The sequence below is a fragment of the Hydra viridissima genome, unplaced genomic scaffold (genome assembly GCF_058129835.1).
Source record: "Hydra viridissima isolate aposymbiotic clone 2 unplaced genomic scaffold, HvirCarnegie_v1 scaffold_5, whole genome shotgun sequence".
NCBI lineage: Eukaryota > Metazoa > Cnidaria > Hydrozoa > Anthoathecata > Hydridae > Hydra > Hydra viridissima.
This window is the reverse complement of record NW_028324304.1, coordinates 5754379-5774570: the sequence shown is the minus strand read 5'-3', so window position 1 is coordinate 5774570 and position 20192 is coordinate 5754379. Positions and strand designations below refer to the sequence as shown.

Below are 20192 nucleotides of genomic sequence, written 5' to 3'. Positions count from 1 at the left end.
AAGCCTTTAGAATCAACACCTCCTCGTTAAACTTTATTTAACAAAGATATTGATGGTAAAGGGAACTTTTTAAGTAACAGTTTGTACGCCTGCAAAAAAGTATATCTTAAAAGAAATGCATACCGAATCATCTTTGCAGAATATGGTGGCCTACCTTGAGGCTTATAAAGCTCTCTATTTTTAATCTCATCTAAAATAGTGTCGCAATTTTTTAATATTATGTTTCTAATATAAGAAGGAAAATTTTCTAGCATACTAACTTTATCAAGTTTTGTATTATGTCCTTTTACAAACTAACTTGGTAATGGAAGTGGTGTCCCCTTGCAGTGCAAATGCCCATTCAGGTCTGCTTCAACTGTTATTGAATATAATATAGTTGGAAAATATGTCTGCTCATTAAATGCTATATTATAAAATATAACACCTTTTTCAAATCGTTTAAATTGAAACCCAGGTGGTGCTACTGCTTCATTCAAGTCATGTAAACTCGTAAATGTATTATTTTTCTTGAATGTGTCAAACTGATCTTCTTGGAATATTCTCTTTTTAGGAGGATTTCGAAAAGTCTTTGAAACTGGTAAAGATGATTTTTTTTGGAAAAGTTCACATGAATACTTGGAAAGAACAGGTTTCATTTGCCAATTCAGGGTGCATTTATTACCTCTAGTTATATTTATCTTCAAAATGAAGTTCACATTAAGCAGAATGTTTTGTTGGAATTCAATCTGAACGATTAACAAATCGTATCCAAACTTGATTTAAGTTTTGATCTGATGGAAAATGAAATGATGCAATTTGCTTATGTTTGTTGCTTAAAATATCCGGATGAACATTTTGGTGGAGCACATTTGTTGATTGATCATTTTAAATAAAATTTCTTTAAACTAGTAAATTCTTCAAGAAGAATAGATTTTAAAATAATACTAAGCAATTTTTTGTATCAAAAACATTTAAAACTGGCCTCTTAAGTTCCTCTTCAAAAATGTAAGACATACGGCCTTGAATATAGTAGGCCATGGGTCACATCACGGTAACTCTGTTAAATTATTTTCTTTCGTCTTTCTGAAAAAGTTTCATAAAATGTACATCGGTCACCGCTATTTGATCACCGCTATCTGATCGCTGTCATTTAGAGAGGGCAATTTTGGCTTCAAACTTTTCTTGAAAAAATCAGTAGGACATGCTATATTTTGAGATCAGAGCGTTAAAATTACCAAAAAAAATTTTGTAACAAAAAAATATTTCTCTTTAAAAAAAGAGCTTCCTTTCCATTTTAAAAATATGGGCTTTTTTTACATTTTAAAAATTTTAAAAGATTATTTAAAAAAAAATTAAAACTCTATTAGCGTTAATTACATTAAATTAAACTACTTTATACTAAATAAAAACTATTTTTATTAAAATAATTTTTTGTTGCTTTCTTAAATCATGAGATGTGACTTTAGAATGTTCTTCAGTTCTGTTGCTCTTTTACTGTAGTTTTAGGAGTGGTGCACATGTGAGGAGCTAGCAGGCACTCACTCAGGCTGAAAAAATTCTATCCATGACGTAATCAACGAGAAACAAAATTGTTTGAAAAATCACTCTTTTGGTTCGGCTTTATATTCGGCTTTAAAACTGAAAATATAAACTCAATTTTTATAGAAAAATAAAAAAGCACCTAAGTTTTTAAGTCAAAAATCCTAAAGATGAATACAATATTTAATTTAGTAACACTGATGCTAAAAAGATGGTTTAAAAAAAAAAGAGAGAAAAAAAAAAAAAAAGAAAAAAAAAAAAAAAAAAAGAGAGAAAAAAAAAGAGAGAAAAAAAAAAGAGAAAGAAAAAAAAGAAAATGCAAGTCATTTTGAGTTTCAAAAATCTTGAAGAAAACAAGTAACAAAAAAAAATACTAACATTGACTTTCTTCGATAGATAAATTGTCCTCCTTACAGCATTTACCTACATTCAAAACATACTTTGTTAGGGGTGCACATATCTTTTTACTAGAAGTCAAAAAATAATAAAGCAGTTTTAATTATAAATTAAAGTATTTAGTAGGATAAAATAAAATAACTAAAGTTTGTTTTGTTAAACCATATTTGGTTCATGAAAAAAGGCTCAGAAATATTATGGAAAATAGTTAATAAAATAGTCACAAAAATTGCTGCAATTTATTTGCAGTTAAAAATATGTTTATAAAATATTTTGTCTGTTTCTTTGTCAATATTACAAATATATTTCCCTTTAAAACCTAATTTAAAATTTTACCACAGAAAACTTGAATAAATCAAGCCTTACAAGATTAAATCAAGGGTTTTCAAAGCATCAAAGAGTCAAAGATGGCAAACTGTATCTTAGACACTTTTAAGTAAAACAAATCAAATCTGAAGAGACATTGCATTCTAAATTAATGCTCTCACCTTTTAAACCAACGACAAGTAGAAAAATTATAACTGCAGCCAAAACAACCCCAGCAATAACACATGGCAGCCATATTCCCATCCCTGTTGAGAATGCTGTTTTTACTACAATTGTAGTACTATCAGTAGATAAAGAAAATGAAGTATTATCTTTAGAAGAAGTTGAGATGGTGATTTTATTAACAGATGCAGGAGGAACAGTTACATTGCAGCAAAAGCTTGTGCAATTTAGATACACTATACCACCATTGCAAGAACAATGTTTAGCACAAGAGAATTCCTCTCCAAACTCATCTTCATTAAATTTCTGATCAATTGATGAACATTTGCTTGTTGCCAGAACTGATATTATGAAAACCAGGGAGAGATTTGTAACCATCTAAATGTATTTATTTGCAAAATTCAATAGTGATTTTTAACAATAAAAAATGTGCAGAAAAATATGCACTCTTATAGCTCATCATAATTTTAGTATAAAATCTTAGTAATCTGATTAGCACTTTAGACTGTCAACAAAAAAACAGAAATGTTTGTATATTGGTTATAGTTTTATAAAAACTTAATTGAACTAAATTTAAAGAAAATATGTATATGTTAGCATATGGGTCATTCTGTGTCAAATCAACCAGGAAATATTTTTTTTAATACAATGTTATTTCAGCTTTTAATGATTTTTGGCATACAAGCTCAAATTTATGAAATAAAGCTTCACTGCAGTGGTTCAGGTCACTCCAGCTGATTGGTTTGAAATGAAACTAAAATATTTGTATGACTATTTTAAAGATGTCATAAGATGTGATAGGGACTACATTACCGGGAAATAACATGATTTGTTATGTAAACATAATGCAATAAAAAACCTTGGTAAATTTCTGAGATATTGGAAATTATATATATGATATATGTTAATATATATATGATATTATTATATATATGATAAATTAGACCTTTAAAATTAACATGTAATTATATTAATATTGTTTTTAATCAGTTTTTAGTAAGATACCTTTTAATTTTTAAGACATTCAAATTAGGGCAATGAAAAATCAAATACACTTGACTTGAGTCAATTCTTTATCTTCTTTTTTTGTGCATTTTGATGGCAAGATTATCAAAGAGCTTACAGAAGGTAAAAACCTTCTAAGAGAATGGTTAACTATGTCAATTAAGATTATTGGTCAAACACAACATTTTGGAATATCACATATAGAGAAAGGAACAAGATTTTCACATGAAAAAGCTAATAAGAATTTCTTAAAATGTAATCCTATAGAAAATTGGAGAGTTTGATACAACTACATAAAACATAGGAAAAATAGACCCCAACCCATGCTTCTGTTGGCATGCAGACTTCATATGAGATTTCTATAAAAATATCATAAACTTTGAGATTTGAAGAAAGTAACTTATTTATTACTGAAAGGAGAAAGTCAGCTTCAATTGCTGATAACAATAATTTATAATGTATCCTTTCTTGGAACACCCTTCCGTGCACTCTAAAAACAGATTTTATCCTTAGATCCAAGAATCTGTTCTTAAACTCACTCCATCATTTCTACCTAAAAAGTTACGCTTAACTTTATTCTTTACCTCTATAACTTTTTTCGTTATGTTTATGTACATTTTATAATATCTTATTTGTGTATGTGTATATTATGTATATGTGGATACATTATAATAACTATTTGATCTATATTTTAACTCTTTTAAAGTCTGTTTTATAAGTGTTACTTATAAATTTTTGTTAAGTTCTACTTTTACTATGTAACTAGTTTATTTCTTAAGTTTTTCTCTTGTCTTTTCTTAATATTATTAGGTCATTGTAGATCAATAGAACATACAAAATATTTTCTTTGGATACATTACACAAGATTAAATTTTCTCTAGAATTTTAAGTGTCTTAGGTAGACAAAAAGGTTTGAGGAGTTCAACGAACCAGGTACTTAAATTTACATCTGGTTATTTTTACACTTGTTGATTCAAATTACCCAAGTTGAGGAATGAATGGCTAAGAAGTTCATCTCAATCTTGAGGCTATAACACAAAATTAACAAGTTATTGACATTAATATATTAATATTGATTAGAACTTCACTGAAAACAAACTTTCCAGCTCAATTTCTCTTGCCTGACCATAAATCTGGTTAATATTCAATATTCTAAACCACTAGAGAGCAGAAACTCAATGCATGACTTCACCAGATTGCTGCAGTTGGGTACAGGTGCATCAAATATGTATGATTAAATTTACTACAAATATTTATGTATTTATATATAGTTAATCATGAAAATTGAATTGGCTGGTTAAACTGATTATAATTATAATTGATTTATATTTAGTCTTTAATCTTTAAGGAACTACTCAAGAAGAGGAGGAGGAGAGGAATATGACAGTGAAAAGAAAAGAGGATTTTTAGAAAGATGCTCTGTGTAGCAAATGAAAAGAAAACTAAATTAGTTTTTTTGATATTATTTTTGTTAAGAATGAATATTTTTAACATAAATTAAAAAAAAACCCAACTGGGTGAACCTGATTAAAAAAATAGATTAAATGTATTATATACTAATAATAAAGGTTTGATTTACCATATTAAACATCAAACAAATTTCGAATGAGGTAAAAATAGTTTTATTAACATTTCTATGCATTCTAAGTCACACAACCTGGTATTTCAGTTTTTGCATCTAACAACTTTTCATGTTTTTTTGCATGACTTTTTAAAAAATTAACAGAATAGAACTTTTCTTTAGGATAAGTGATTTAACTTTCTTAACACGTGCAACAAAAAAAAATCATATCTGAAAATGAGAGAAAAGGCTAGCACCACAAGGAATAATAAAATTTTAAAATAGTCAAAAGGAAAAAAAATTTTTGAGACCATTAGGTTACCTTTAAAAATGGCTCAACTGTTTTTTAAAAAAAATCTCTTAGATGTGTTAGTACAATTAACACCAAGGTGATCCTTCCAAAATAAACTCATAACCTGAACTTGAAATATTTTAGTGTATAAATGCACATACAGATTTTATATATATTCTAAAATCAACACTTACCAATAGCATTTTTACATTTCACTTCTTCATACTTGTGTTCTCCCATTCAGGTATTTCGTTTTATTAAAATTTCAAAATAATTATTTCTGACCGAAAGTTATTTGGGGAAATTCCTAAATAACGCACTGTGCCCGAGAATTAAAACATAATGGAACAAAATTCAACAAGGATTATAAATAAATGTCAGAAGTCCGCGTTTGTCAGAAAAAATCATATTTCATTGGAATCGGAATTTCGGGAAAAAGTGAATTTTTAAAAAATTTCTTTGAATCATTCACAAGAATATTCTTGAGACAGATTCTGACTGTGATTGAATTGATTATATTTTTGCGACTTGATTAATTACACTAGATTAATTATATTCTTGTGACTATGATTGAATTCGGAATTCCGCGAATAAACAAAAAGAAATCATCGGAATAACGAGAGTTCCGGAATACACCGAGATTTAAACTAACTACAATTCCGGTTAAAATTTTAATAACGTTATTACGTTGTAATCATTCCGATGACACTTTTTTTTTCCGATAACTTATCGGTATGATAACGATAAGGAAATGAAACGATACGCAGACCCTTACTAATTACAAGTACCAAATTTTTACCTTTCGGTATAACTAAAAGGGCGGTACATTTTCGACAAAGAAGATCGAAAAAGTTCGAAGAAGTTCGAAAAAGAGCTAAACTTTTAACGCTCGAAACAAACTACGTTCGATTTAAGAAAGTTCGAAACTTCTAAAGTTCGATTTTGATACAAGTTTGTTTTTATTCGAGCTTTCTTTCCGAAGTCATTTCTATACAAAAATTTTGACTATGGATTGTGTTAAATTGACAAAGATTTGTCGTTGTGCAGTTTTGCTATATTCGTCGTATTTCTTAACTTTTTATTAAAACTATAAGTTTTTTATATTACGTTTTAAATGAAAACTGATGAATCGTGAAAGGTCTAAAATATAAACCAATATTTGCGTCAAAACTATCATTTTTGTACCGAAATGCAGTTCACATTTCATTCTTTCAAAGTGATTCTAGCAAAAAGTCTGTTTAATATTTTTTGAACATTTTAACTTGACAAAAGTTGATTTTGGTCAAACTACATCGGATTCAAAAAGTGATAAAGGAAACTCCATCAGCTAATAAGGGTCTGACTCACACTTGAACAACTCCTCGCAAAAGAAAAGCGCCGGTGAAAGGTAAATCTAGAGGTGATGACTAAAAGATGAAAAAGATGAAAGCCAGAACTGTGGGAACATTTTGAACGTCTAACTCACGTTGAAGGAGAAGATTTCTGCTGAGTTCAATGTCTCCACTGTCCCATGATCTTCCATCCATTTAATCAACTATCTTAAGTTTGAAATAGGCATCTAAATTTTTTTTCAATTATTGACAATTGTAACAAAGTTACACAATGATTAAAGGTCTAGAGCACTTATTAAATATTAAATTAATTCAGGCAAAATTTAATGCATCTTTTTATTTAAAATGAAAATATTTAATGGAATTACAACTATGTGAGATCATATTATACTGTTTAAAGAAAAAAAACGCATTTTTAAAAGTTTTGTATAGTTAGTTGTATTTGAAAAAACTGTGTGACAATAATTTAAATTGTTTTCCATTAATTTCAGGCATGAGTGGTCATCGACTTAATAATCATAAGAAAGAGGCGGCCAAAATATTTTCACAAGACTACCAAATGGAAGAATGATGACCTGGACACTTTAGGTGTCAAGGAAGCTGACAATTATGAAGAGGAACAGGAGCATGTAATTTGCAGTCAACAGGATACTCCTCTAAAACAATGAGCAGTTAAGAAATAAATTTTACCGTACGCATTTTAAAATTTAGCACTTTTTTGAGAAAAGTTTTTAGAGCACAAAGATGCTGAAAAGATAAAGAAAAAAACTTTTATTGATCAAATACAAAAACCAATAAAGTTTAGCTTACATCAATGTTACTCCCTTCAGTTGTGATCACCGATTCAAACCGAGATCAGAAATTTGAGCAGGTCTTCTTGATATATTTTTCTCTTTCCCAGTACAGGTCAGAGATACTGAGCTGATGAGTTGATCGGTGTTAGTGTTCTGTTGTTTACAAGCTTGTGCTTGAACTTTAGCCAAGACGCTGAAACCTAAAAATTTAACGTCATGAGAGCTAGTTGGCCTGATATATTCGGCCAGAATTTCAGGTGATCAGCAAGCCTTTACTAGATAATACGAGGAGTGAATAGAACTAATGTATTATTTAACAAGGTCTTCCGAAATGTTTATGTATACATAGGTTGAACCGGATGTAAAATATTTTTCTTTCATCGTGTAATTCCATCTTTCTACTGCACTCGACTTTTCTTCATTTTTTATTGAGTGCAGTTTAAATAGACTTTGTACACTTTGTTATAAAACTATTTGCCATTTATCATTCTATTTTAGTTGGTTAATGTTCATAGAGAAACTTGTTAAATGCTTTTGTAACTGTCCTGTTTTATCTTTTAGTGGAGTTAACCATCCATAATTAGATGCAAGTATTTTACATCTTTGTTAAATTAGGAGAATGCCAGCATGTCTATTAGATCAGCAGCCTATAATATATTTACACTATTATAAATGACTCTTCTTCCAACAAATTTTCTCAATACTTGTTTATGTATTTCATCTGCTCTAAATTTTTTTAAAATTCTTTTAGACGCTCATTAACCCAAACGTATATCAAATTTCATCTTTGTTCTAACAATCTTGTCATCAATATATTTATCTAACTTTTCTTTTAGTGCAATGGTAATGAGGCCGTCTATTTCTTCTTAACTATGTTTGTCACATTATTACGAGTTAATAGCATGCATTAAGATGATTTGTACCATTATCAACTCTATTTATTATTTTACTCCACTCTTTTGATGTAAGATCTATATTAAGTCTTTCATCTAACTTCGTACCAGGACCAGTAAAATTATGATTTTTAAAAATCTTCAATCTTGTAGATCAAACTGTCTGTGTCTGTGTACATTCTGATTTTTTCATATTTATTCATAATGTAATTATTAAATACTAGATTTGCATGTTGTTTTTTTTTCATATGCATAGTTAATAGATTTTCATTAATTGGATTATAGTGCTTAAAGTTTGGTTTGGAAACTAGCTTCTTTGCTTTAAGTTCATTTTTAGCTAATTTAATATCTACTCTACACCGTAAGTTTTTCATAACTTTTCCGAAAACATTGTTTTTCATGAGTTTGAAGAAACCTTTATCAAAATTGTCTTTAGCTTTTGCTCTTTTACCAGCATTCAAATCAATATATTTTTTTGGCCAATCACTTTTTATAAATTTTATACTCCTATGTATTTTTTAAGTCACCATACCCATACATTTCATATTATTTTAAGTTAACTTGATGAACAACATAATTAGTTTTATTATATAAATTAGGTTCTATTATTTCATTCATATTTTTTTTTTTTTTTTAATCTTTCAGGAGCCAAAGGATAATCACTATGTAAGTTATGTAGATTTGGATAATAAGTCTACTTCTAAAATACAAGTATGATATCTCCATGACATAAACTCCTCTTTTCCCATCCTTGCAGGCAAAGGCTTACACATTCTCAAGGGGAATAGACATATTTTATGCATATATAGACAATTTTTATCAACATCTATCATAAAATTTGATGGTTCTTGGTTATTTTATTTATGTGAGGGGGAGGATTTTGTTAAATTGATTTAATGATTAATATGTGACGATGGTAGTGATACTGATTGAGTGATGCAAAGCAGGCGCGAATCCACCTGTACGCTAATGAAGCTGAAGCTTCAGGGCCCCGGCAAAAAGAGGGCCAGGAACGCTTTCAATTTTATATCAAATATAATTCTAGAAAGTTTAAAAAAAATTAAAGAAATTGAAAATAAAAAAAAAAAAAAAATGTTTTTTTATTTATTTTCTGATTGTATTAGATTTTTTTATTCCCTTCTTGTGATTTGACACGGAGATTTTTAGAGCGTTATTAAAATTACAGATTTCTATTAGCGCGAAAATATCACCAAAGAGAGATTTTGGTTGGTTTGGTTTATTATGAAAATTTATAAAAAAAGACTTTTCTTAGATAAAGAAAGCCTTTTAATATTTAGTTACCCAAGTATTTAATTGTCTACATTTATATTTTGAAATAATATTTTTTTTTTAATAGTTAGTTAAAATATCTAAGCAAGAAAATAACCCTGAAGAGAACTTAGATTATAAAGAAATAAAAAAAAGCCTTTCTTAGAAAGAAAGCCTTTTTTAATATTTAGTTACATGTATGTAATATATATTTTTTTATGTTCTTGAACGTTTTAATAAAGTCAGCCAAATTTTACAAACCCCCGGGCTCGATGTTTCTGAAGGCTATGAATTAATTTTCTCATTAGAGTTATTTGTAAAAGAAATGCGAAAAAATTCAGAAGAAAAAATGAACGAGTTCGAAAAAAAAGCTAAAAGTTGAGTGAAGAAATTACAGGAAATGATAATGGTTTAAACAAGCGGCGAAAGACACATTTTTAATGGCAAGGACAAGTTTCGGGTAGAGGTGTACAATGTCTTTTTTGATTCTTTAGCAAACGAATTATCGAAAAGAGGAAGAGTATACAAAAAAATAAGGAAAAGAGGAAGAGTATACAAAAAAAGTAAGAAATATAAATTTCTTTTGAATATAGGAAAAAAAGATCATTCTCATATAGACATGGAAAGCATTAATTATGTCATTTCATTCTACAATAATGACATAGATGCTGGACTAATAAATGAATGTACACAATTTAGGGAATATCTTCAAATTACAAATAAAGAAAAACAAACAAAATGTTCTATTATGCTTAAAATAATATACGAGAGAAATATGATAGATGTTTTTCCAAATTTATATACCGCATTAAAGATATTTCTAACTTTACCAATAACCAGTTGTGAGGCGGAAAGAGCATTTTCAAAATTAACATTTGTTAAAAATAAATATCGCACCACAGTGCTGGAAGTCAGACTTAATTATCTTTCAATTTTGTCAATTGAAAATGACTTAACAAAATCAGTATCTTATGATGACGCAATAAGAGAATTTGCAAATAAAAAATGCCGCAAACAAAAAATTTAAATTTTATTATGTTTATTGTTATTTTATGAATTAAAATGAATTTATAGTTTTTCCAAAGTTTATTTGTGTTTCATTACGTTTTACTTATATTTTGGTAATAAGCTTTTGGGGCCAAAAAATTCGCTTAACTTCAGGCCCCACAAATGGTTAATCCGCGTCTGATTCTATCCATTGACTTAGTTGCTTACATCAAAAACAGAAATAAAGAAGTGAAAACAAAAAGGAAAATGCTATCCCCTATCAACAGATTCTTTGACGTATTGGGATTCCGTACACCTGTTTTAGACACTGGAAAAATGATATATAATCGACTATTTAAAACTCGGATGTGATCAACAAATTCCAACCAAACTTTCAGAAGAATGGAAAACCTGGATCAAGGCAATAAACAACAAAAGAACTGTTTTAATAACTTGGAGCATTGTCTCTGAAAGAGTTATTGAAATAAAGCTTAATGGATTTTCAGATACAAGTTAATCGACAGTATGTGCATGCATCTACATTGCAATGAGCCATCAAAAGTTGAAAACGAGCAACCTACCTTTAGCAAAAGCAGGGATTGCACCAAGAGATGTTAGTATTCCAAGACTGGAACTGGTAGCAGCGCACACCCTGAGGAAGTTCATGAACCATGTTAAGAAGAAATTAATCAAGTAAAACATTATCAAAATATATAATTGGGTTGACAGAGTACAGCTGTACTTTATTGGTTAAAAGAACGGGGCAGTTCGTCACAGTTTGTTTAGAACCGATTTCAACAGATATTAATGAATGGAGAAGCAAAATGGCTTTATGTCCGACCAAAGAAAACTCAAGTGATCATGGAACAAGAGGAGTGAGTCCGGAGAAGCTATCAAGCTTGTGGTATAAAAGAGAACGCCCATATGGTAATAGATAAAATAAAGGACATCATATATTTAAAAAATTGTGAATTAAAGTAATAAGAAGGTTTTAAAGATTTCATCCTTTATAAAGGGGTTCATTTACAATTGTTGTAATAAAGAAAAAATAATTGGATAAAAGCTGAAGCAATAATAGTAGCGGAAGTGGCGAATATTAAGCTACTACAAGAAGCTTTTGTACTAAAATCCGTAATGGAAACTAAGCAGGATGAATAACAGTTTTGGTGATATCGGGGAAAAATCTCCGTGAGTAATCCGATACTTGTAAAGGATTTCAACTAACTCTAAGAATTATCGAGCATCATCACGCGAAAAAACTACATGGGAGAGTAGGAGATACCATGGGAAGTATAAGAGAAAGAAATTGGATACCAAATTTGAGAGTTGCCGTAAAGAAGGTTATTCGTGGATGCAATTTGCGTTGGAGTGAAACCACTGTTTTCACCAACAAGAGCGATGTTACTACACTTTAAAACGGTCTACAGGTGTTGATTTTGCCGGTCCACTAAAATATAAAGCAACAGAAAAGTTGGTTGGGAAATGCTATGTTGCACTATTTACATGCGCAAGTACAAGAGCCGTCTCCCTTTAACTTTGTCACAGTCTATCGGCACGAATACCTCATAAGATTAGAAGGAGTTTGTTGCCAGGACCGGACTACCTCAGATAATGGTCAGCGCTAATTCAAATACAGTATTGGACAAATTGCAACCAACATCGAATAATGCTAAAAAGTGTTCCTAATTTTACATGTCTTAAAAACGAAACGAACTATACTACCACAGCAAACAGTTCAGGAGTCTGGAGTCATAGCATGCCATGACATGAGCAATCAGCTGAAAGGTGACAGCACACAGGCAGAATTTCGTTGACAAGTGCCATTTTGCAGCGGACAAAACAAGTGCAACTTTTTTTGGTTTGTTTCATTTTCTTAAGTCTGGTCCGTGTCAACGTCACGGAAGTCATTTAATAGTTAAAGGAAGTATCCGGAAGTTTCCAGAAGTTTCCAGAAGCATGCAGAAGCTTCCAGAAGTTTCCAGAAGAAGCATCTGGAAGCATCTAGTAAAATGGCTCCCGACAGTCTTGGATTGAAACTAAGAAAGAAAATTATTGGCAATTACGTAAGTGGAATGTCACAAAAAGGTATTTTTGATAAATATCGCGTAAAAAAATGGACCGCATCAAGACTATGTTCCAAATATCGTTCTACGGGGAAGTTGGCAGCAGATAACAAAGGTGGAAGACCACGTTCCACCACTTCTAGAAAGGATTCTATGATCTTCAGATCCGTCAAGAAGAATCCCTGGATATCATCAGTCGAGATACAAAAGCAATTAGAGCTGCTTGTATCGGACCGAACAATCAGACGACGTGCTGTTAAAGCCGGATTGTTTTCTCGACGCCCTGCAAAGAAACCGCTGATTTCACTAAAAAACCAGAAGAAAAGACTCCTGTTTGCTACATCTCATATTGACTGGAATGTGCAGAAATGGCGAACTGTCCTGTTCAGTGATGAATCGAAGTTCAACATCATTGGGAGCGATGACATTTGCCGTGATGTCGACCGGCCGGAAAACGCCTCGATTTACGTTACTGCCATAAGACCGTGAAGCATGGTGGAGGCATTGTAATGGTCTGGGGGTGTTTTTCTGCTAATGGTCTAGGTCCAATACATTGAAACGATGGAATAATGGACCGTTTCATGTATCAAAATATCCTGAAAGATGTTATGTTACCTCATGCTGAATGGAATATGCCAATAAAATGGGATTTTCAGCAAGACAACAATCCGAAATACACTGCAAAAGTAGTCAAGCAGTGGTTTCAAGACAATCACCTATCGGTGATGGATTGGCCGCCTCAATCTCCGGATCTCAACCCTATTGAGAATCTGTGGGAGATCGTCAACCGCAGAATTAATCGTGAAGGTGTTCGTAATAAGGATCAACTGTTTGAACAAATCCAAAAGGCCTGGGCAGCGATTCCACAAAGTTTCATTGATCACCTGATCGAATCTATGCGTCGAAGATGCAAGGCTGTGATGGACAACAAAGGATTCGCCACGAAATATTGATAGCGAAATACAGCTTGGTCAACATTTTGTGGAGTTGCACTTGTTTTGTCCAGAAGGAAATCAACTTTTTTTAATACTTTTGATTAGTTTATTAATTTTCGTGTACAAATAATGAACTTTGTGATGAATAAAACTTGAAGAACTTTGTCTCTTAACAGTTACATAGTTAATTCTCTGAATTGAAAAAATGCAGCACTTTTATATAAAGAAACTAAATTAGCATTATTTGGTTGCAAATGTTTTGTGCAATACTGTGTAATTGTGCGAACAGGGAAGTGTTTATTTTCCTTTCGAAAAGACGAAAATCACTTCTCATTATTGGACGAGTTAAAAACGAAATTAAGGAGTTTATGGAAGAAAGGAGTTCCTCATGACTTTAAAATCCGACTAGGAAGGGGTTAAGTGATTGAACGACCAATTCAGTTGGTGTGTGAACTGGAAATGGATTGTGAAGGAGAATGTGAAATCGAACCAGACGAGAACTTGGAAAACAGAGCTAAAATGGATACTTTGAAAAAAGCAATGAGACAGGCAATACTGGATTCAAGACTAAAGATTAATTGCATCGTGGAAGACGAGATGGAAGGTAGTTGATAGGCGTTAGTTTGGGGAGTAAGTCGTAAATGACATCTTCCAAGAAAAAATTAGCGGGTTATGGGAACTGTAATTACGAAATATTTTGAGGTATTAATGTATATTTGGTGATAATAAATAGCATTTGAGGTGTTAATGTATATAAGGTGTTAATGAATATTTTAAAGTAATAAAAATTACGCGGCTATAAATTATATAAAAAAGAGTCGAGTTTAAAAGTTTTAAGATTTGCAGTCGGAAGGTTATAAAAATGTATGTATGTATGTATGTATGTATGTATGTATGTATGTATGTATGTATGTATGTATGTATGTATGTATGTATGTATGTATGTATGTATGTATGTATGTATGTATGTATGTATGTATGTATGTATGTATGTATGTATGTATGTATGTATGTATGTATGTATGTATGTATGTATGTATGTATGTATGTATGTATGTATGTATGTATGTATGTATGTATGTATGTATGTATGTATGTATGTATGTATGTATGTATGTATGTATGTATGTATGTATGTATGTATGTATGTATGTATGTATGTATGTATGTATGTATGTATGTATGTATGTATGTATGTATGTATGTATGTATGTATGTATGTATGTATGTATGTATGTATGTATGTATGTATGTATGTATGTATGTATGTATGTATGTATATAAGGTTTTGCAGGTTTCATTCTATGCAAAGGTTGTTAAGAGTTTTCTTTTACATACTGTTTCCTAGTGCGCTACGGTCGAATGAACTTCTGATATCGTCATCATTTGTTCGCTTCTTGGAAACATTATTGCCTTCATTTGTTTCATTAGATGAGACGATTCTTTTTTTTTTTTATCTTTTTTACGTTTAAATAAAAATTTTGCAATATCTAAGCTGTGGCACTCAGTATAATACTTTCGAATTTTACCTAAATAATTTTCAGCTTTCTGTATTTTTATATCTTATTTCATTATTAACACAGTTTTTTTTTATAATTTCTAAGGCTTGTAATGTTTTTGCAAACTCTTCAGAAGATTGCACTACTACTTTTGCTTCATCAGTTAATTCGTCAGCTAGTAATAAATAAGAATTAGAAATTCCTCATTCACCTTCAAAAACAAATATAGTTGAGGTTGACAATATCAGGAACAAATCTTCCATAGTAGTGTAATGCAAAGGCACCGAAATAATTTTCTCGAATGTTGTTTAAATCATGCCTACTAGCACAAACAATTTCGGCTAAAGTTTTTTTAGCCAAATTTATATAAGGAAACTGTATATCTTGAAGGTTTTTGAAAACTTCTTCTAAACCATTGATATCTTTTTTGGCAGACAAATTACAAAAAAGACTTTTGAAATGATATTTTATCTCTAATAAATTTAATTTTTCTTAACTCTCTAATTTGAATTTATTGTCTAACTCCTTCAGCTTAGGTTTTGATCGAATCAAATCTATATAGGCTGTGGGGGAGAGTGAATAACAATGTTTAATCTTTAAGACTTTTAATGTCTCAAAAAAGAAATGATTTTTATTTCAAAAAAGAAAGGATGATTTATAGATATTGAATAGTACTCGTCTCCTATTAACTGAAGTAAAGTGTCATCATTGCTCACAACAACTGCATATTTTGTTTTCAGAGCTATTTGTAAAATTTCAATAATGGACTTTCCGTAATCAAAATTCCTTTTAAGATATTCTAAAAAAGCTCCTACAACCTTACTAAGGTTCGGAAGTTCTTCTAGATAAAAATGTCTCGAATGTTCACTTTGCAAAAGCTGACTCAGTCCGTATGATATAACGTGAGCTATTTCTTCGGTATGTCCACTCCAAACTGTCCCTACAACCTTATCCCATACAATTAACGCAAGAATAAAGTTATTTTCCCACATTCTACACTTTAGTTTATCTGCTAAACCTTTGGAAAAGTATTCACCACATAAAGCAACTGCATATATACCAAAGTCAATTGCCCAATAATTAAATTTGTCGTCCCATTCTTTTCTATCGACTAATTCATTTGATAACGCTTTTCTCACCATACCTTGTTCTTCTTTACTAAATCCTTTTATATACTCTTTGAGCTCTTTTAACTTATTTTTGTTGTTGCAAAAAATCTTCACATTTAATTTTACTTCATTTTCATTAAAAGTCACTTTCAAAGTTCTTGAGTCGTCAGAACACCTTCTGATTTGTTCTTCTATGGGTTGCTGCACGGGAGCAGGTTGTTTTTCTTTAAGATCAAAAAGAGAAAAATGACAATTTAATGCCATCAAACGATCATATGATAGAATATTTTCAAATATTGGACGATTATTATCTGAACGAACGCTGAAGCATATTCGTATCACTGCAGATTCTGCTGCTCCTAACAGGTCAGGACCAACCGAAAACTTCCCACATAACGCTTCCAAAAATAAATTTACTTTTAAAATAAAATCATGATTAAGTCTTGAAAGAAATTTACTACTCAAACATAGTTCACCAGCAAACTTAAATATCACTTGATAGCGTGGCATATATTGCTTATATTGCATAAATATCTTTTTCACATTAGAATCGTCACTAATTAAACAAGAAATAAGCTTTAACGCCGAAAAGTATTCTTGATAAGTTTCATGGTTGAATTTAAGGAAGTATTCATCCTGTTTTGTTTCAACCAACACAAGAGCTGTCTCCTTTAATTCTTGAATTAAGTTGTCATCATAATACCGATCTCTTAATGCTCTGGCTACCACCTTGTAATTTAAATTGAAAGCCTGTTTAAATGCAAAAGCTTGTAAAAGGTCTATGTAAAGAGAAGAAAAAACAAATGTAAGGTGTTCATCTTTCAAAGGTCAGAGCTGATTTTCAATTTTCAAATGCTTCCTTAAAAAAATGGATAACTTTTTGATCATAAACTTCTCGATTAAACTTACTGCACTTAATTGAAAGCCTTCAATCTTCTTTGAGAGTTTTTCCCCCTTAATTAACTCTTCATAATGCTCTAACATTTCAAATTCAAAAGTTTCACAAAAAAGATACATCTCTAACGGAACACCAACTAAAGATTTAACATTTGGATTTAAGTTACTAATAGCAAACTCTTGATAGAGTTTTATCAGGTTTTCAATATGCTCGTGAATGGGATTTTTTACTGTAGCTGAGATGTAAGCTTTAATGCACTCATTTCTGTTTGATTCATCGTATTCTTGAAGAGACAGAAAAAGATTAAGACTTCGATTGGCAGGCATAGGTATAATGTGAGCAACATATGGTCTGGTTGTGACTAGCAGATTGACTTCTTTGGGAAGATTTCCCATCCAATCTCCTAACTTTTTTATAACTGTTGAGTCCTTGATCTCATCAAAACCATCTAACAAAATCCTCACCCTACCTGGATGCTTCATATGGTCCTTTAACGCTTTCAGCTGCCAGCTAGACCAACAAACCCTTGATGTTTTTTCGTTAAACAACTCTGTTTCGCTTGCTTCTTCAATTTTAAACTCTAAACAAGACAAATCCAATCTTATTACCCACGAATATTGCTTCTGTTCCGAGTTTAACCACTGCATACGTTGATGTAGACAAAAAGATGATTTCCCGTAACCAGCTTTAGCAGATATAACACAAAAGTTTTTTGCAATTACATCTGTCGTTACAACAACTTTATTATCAAAATTATAATTATCCGCAATTGGAAGGAGAGATCCTTTAAAAGCCTTAATTGTTGCCTTACCTTTGATAATTACTTTTAAAACAACGTAGTTATTGCACAGTATACTTTCTGAAGTTACGGTTGCATCAAAACAAATTTGCCTTATATGAGATTCATCTTCAGAAACTAGAGTCAAATCCTCTTTTCCGACCACTCGATACTTGCAATCTTTTTTGACTTGCTCATGCTCAAATAAAGTTCTGCCCTTAAAATCTTCTTCACCATTACTCGCTGCAAAATGAACATCTTTAGCGTTTGGTCCTTTTATAACAAATAAACGTGTTTGTACTGTAGATAATAGATTACGCCAGTTGATTATTGGTTCTCCTTTGAGTAATTTATTTGGAACATAAATATTATGTATTAAGCCAGAAGACAATTTCTTTTCATTTTTCTGATATAATATCTCATAAAGAAAACTTGTATGCTTCATAGCCTTGTAAACACCACTTGTTTTATCTGCCAGAAACTTTTCTAACTTAAGTTTTTTCCTGCTATATTAATGTTTGCATCTTCTTTTCCTCCTACAGCTCTCTGTATTTGTTCGTCTGATAACTCACTGTCAACTTCAATCTGTTGACCATACTTTTTAAAATATTCATCGTCATTTTCACAAAGCAAAATAACTTTTTTCTTATTTTCAAGTGCAATGTTTAACATTTTTACCTGGGATTGCTCATAATTGCTAAAGTCAAATACAACAACTTTCATTTGCTCGCCGTGCAATATAGTAGATACATACTCAAGATACGGTGATGCTTCGTTTAAAAATACATATTGATCTTTCGAACACTTGTGTTCTTTTATTGTTCGAGCTATCCTTAAATCGATACCTTCAAACTTTTTTTATCTTAATTATGAGACTATCTGATTTCAAAAAGTCGGCTATTTCTTTTAACGATGTGCCTGGCAAAGAGTCTTTATTAGTAGTACTGGCAAGAAGATAGAATCTCAAGGGGTCTCCCTCTGCGGACAATATGATTTGCAAAATCTTATCTGACGAAAGATCACAATCTTTCGGATCAGCAAACCATGTCAAAACTCTCCTTCCAATATCAGCACAAACCTCTGCTGCAGCAATATAAGTAATAGATGTTTTATAAATTATTTTTGACAGTTCCGCAGACAGTTTATTTGACATTTCCCAAAAGTTAGGTTGTTTAACGTTAAGTATTAACTGGTCCCGAAACTCGTTTATCTCGCTATCCATTTCACTTGAAGAAAGCTCTTTAATCTTTCGAGATTTAAAAGCAGTTTTTTTTTTTTTTATAAAAGGTTCTTCTTCTTCATTATAGTCTTTGATTGCTTTTATGAAATCGGACCTTGAATCACCGCTTTTGAACCTTAATGTTTCACCTTTTTCAAAAGCTAATTGAGGAATATCTACTGGGGAACGTTCTAAGAAGGAACTATAATCAACTTCTCCTCTGTTTGTAAAAAATACGAATTTCTTTTTTCTAACCAAATCCTTTTTTAACCAGTACCAAGAATCAAAATATTTTGCTAAGCTTGCCCCTTTATCTTTTTTATTACTCGTGAAATTAGCTTTTTTATAATCGTCTGTTCCATCTTCCTTAGAACTGTGCTTTGCCTGTAATAGAAGTATTTCGTCGTCATATTTTAAAACTAAGTCATCAAATTTCTCATATTCCTCGGATTCTGTTATCAACTCGAATCTTCTCGAAGAACCAGACGCTTGTATTGTTACCCATGTTAATAGACTCAATTGGTATAGATTGCCGTGTAATGATCTTTTTAGGCCTCCAGGAGTCAGTTTATTTTAGGATATATCTGCACTTGTAGCACCAGCTGTTTGCTCTGATATTTTTTCCGCCTTTTTTTAAACATTTTTTCAAATTCTCTTCTTCTCTTCTCCAAAGTATTATATTAGGAGTAATAACTTTTTCTGACTTAAACATATGTAAGAAAGTTACAAAACGGCAGTTTATCTTAATTAATGACTCACTAACAAAACAATTTAAGAATGATACTTAAAAGAATTATATAAAAGTAAAAAAATTGATCAATTTTAAAACTATGTATAACACTGGTCAACAGAGAAATTATAATGAAATTAAAAATTGCTGAAATATATTAATTCAAGAGTGCTGAACACAAATCTGACATTGAAAAACTTTGTTTAGCTCTAGTTTGAAAGTTATCGCTAGAGGTCTTGTCAATTGATTTCATGGTTTTTCATTGAATGTGTTGACTTCTTTAATTGTGTTTTTTGTTTTATATGTTTTTCATGCAATTTAACTGTTTTATTTGTTTGTTTCAGATTTTATTATAAAATATAGTGATATTATTTCATTAATTTAATCAAACATGCCAAGAAAGTGTGAAATTATCCGGATTCGTTC

The 20192-nt window shown here is 30.8% G+C and overlaps 3 protein-coding genes across 5 annotated transcripts in view; all 3 read right to left on the bottom strand.

Annotated features, from left to right (window-relative positions):
- LOC149888194 (uncharacterized) overlaps positions 1-19678 on the bottom strand; it is an 82179-nt gene extending 62501 nt beyond the window's left edge. The window contains exon 1 of the mRNA XM_090087807.1: positions 18496-19678. Coding sequence (XP_089943933.1) covers positions 18496-18540 — 45 coding nt within the window. The 5' untranslated portion in view covers positions 18541-19678. The remainder of the gene's footprint in view (positions 1-18495) is intronic.
- LOC149888196 (uncharacterized) lies at positions 1236-5726 on the bottom strand. Of its 3 annotated transcripts, none has more exons than XM_090087864.1 (4): positions 5456-5700; positions 2403-2781; positions 1897-1941; positions 1247-1617 (listed from the first exon to the last, which is right to left on the bottom strand). In XM_090087864.1, exons 1-4 carry the CDS (start codon positions 5462-5464, stop codon positions 1553-1555), a joined length of 498 nt encoding a protein of 165 aa, XP_089943990.1. In that variant the 5' UTR covers positions 5465-5700; the 3' UTR covers positions 1247-1552. The 3 variants fall into 3 exon arrangements, 2 of the variants coding, with proteins under 2 accessions (XP_089943991.1, XP_089943990.1); XR_016452600.1 differs by having other exon boundaries at positions 1557-1617; positions 1897-1985; positions 5456-5726; XM_090087865.1 differs by lacking the exon at positions 5456-5700 and having other exon boundaries at positions 1236-1617; positions 1897-1985; positions 2403-2552.
- Positions 16230-18553, bottom strand: LOC149888195 (uncharacterized). Its single transcript, XM_090087808.1, has one exon. It carries the CDS (start codon positions 18260-18262, stop codon positions 16970-16972), a length of 1293 nt encoding a protein of 430 aa, XP_089943934.1. The 5' UTR covers positions 18263-18553; the 3' UTR covers positions 16230-16969.
- Positions 19679-20192: the final 514 nt, after the last annotated feature.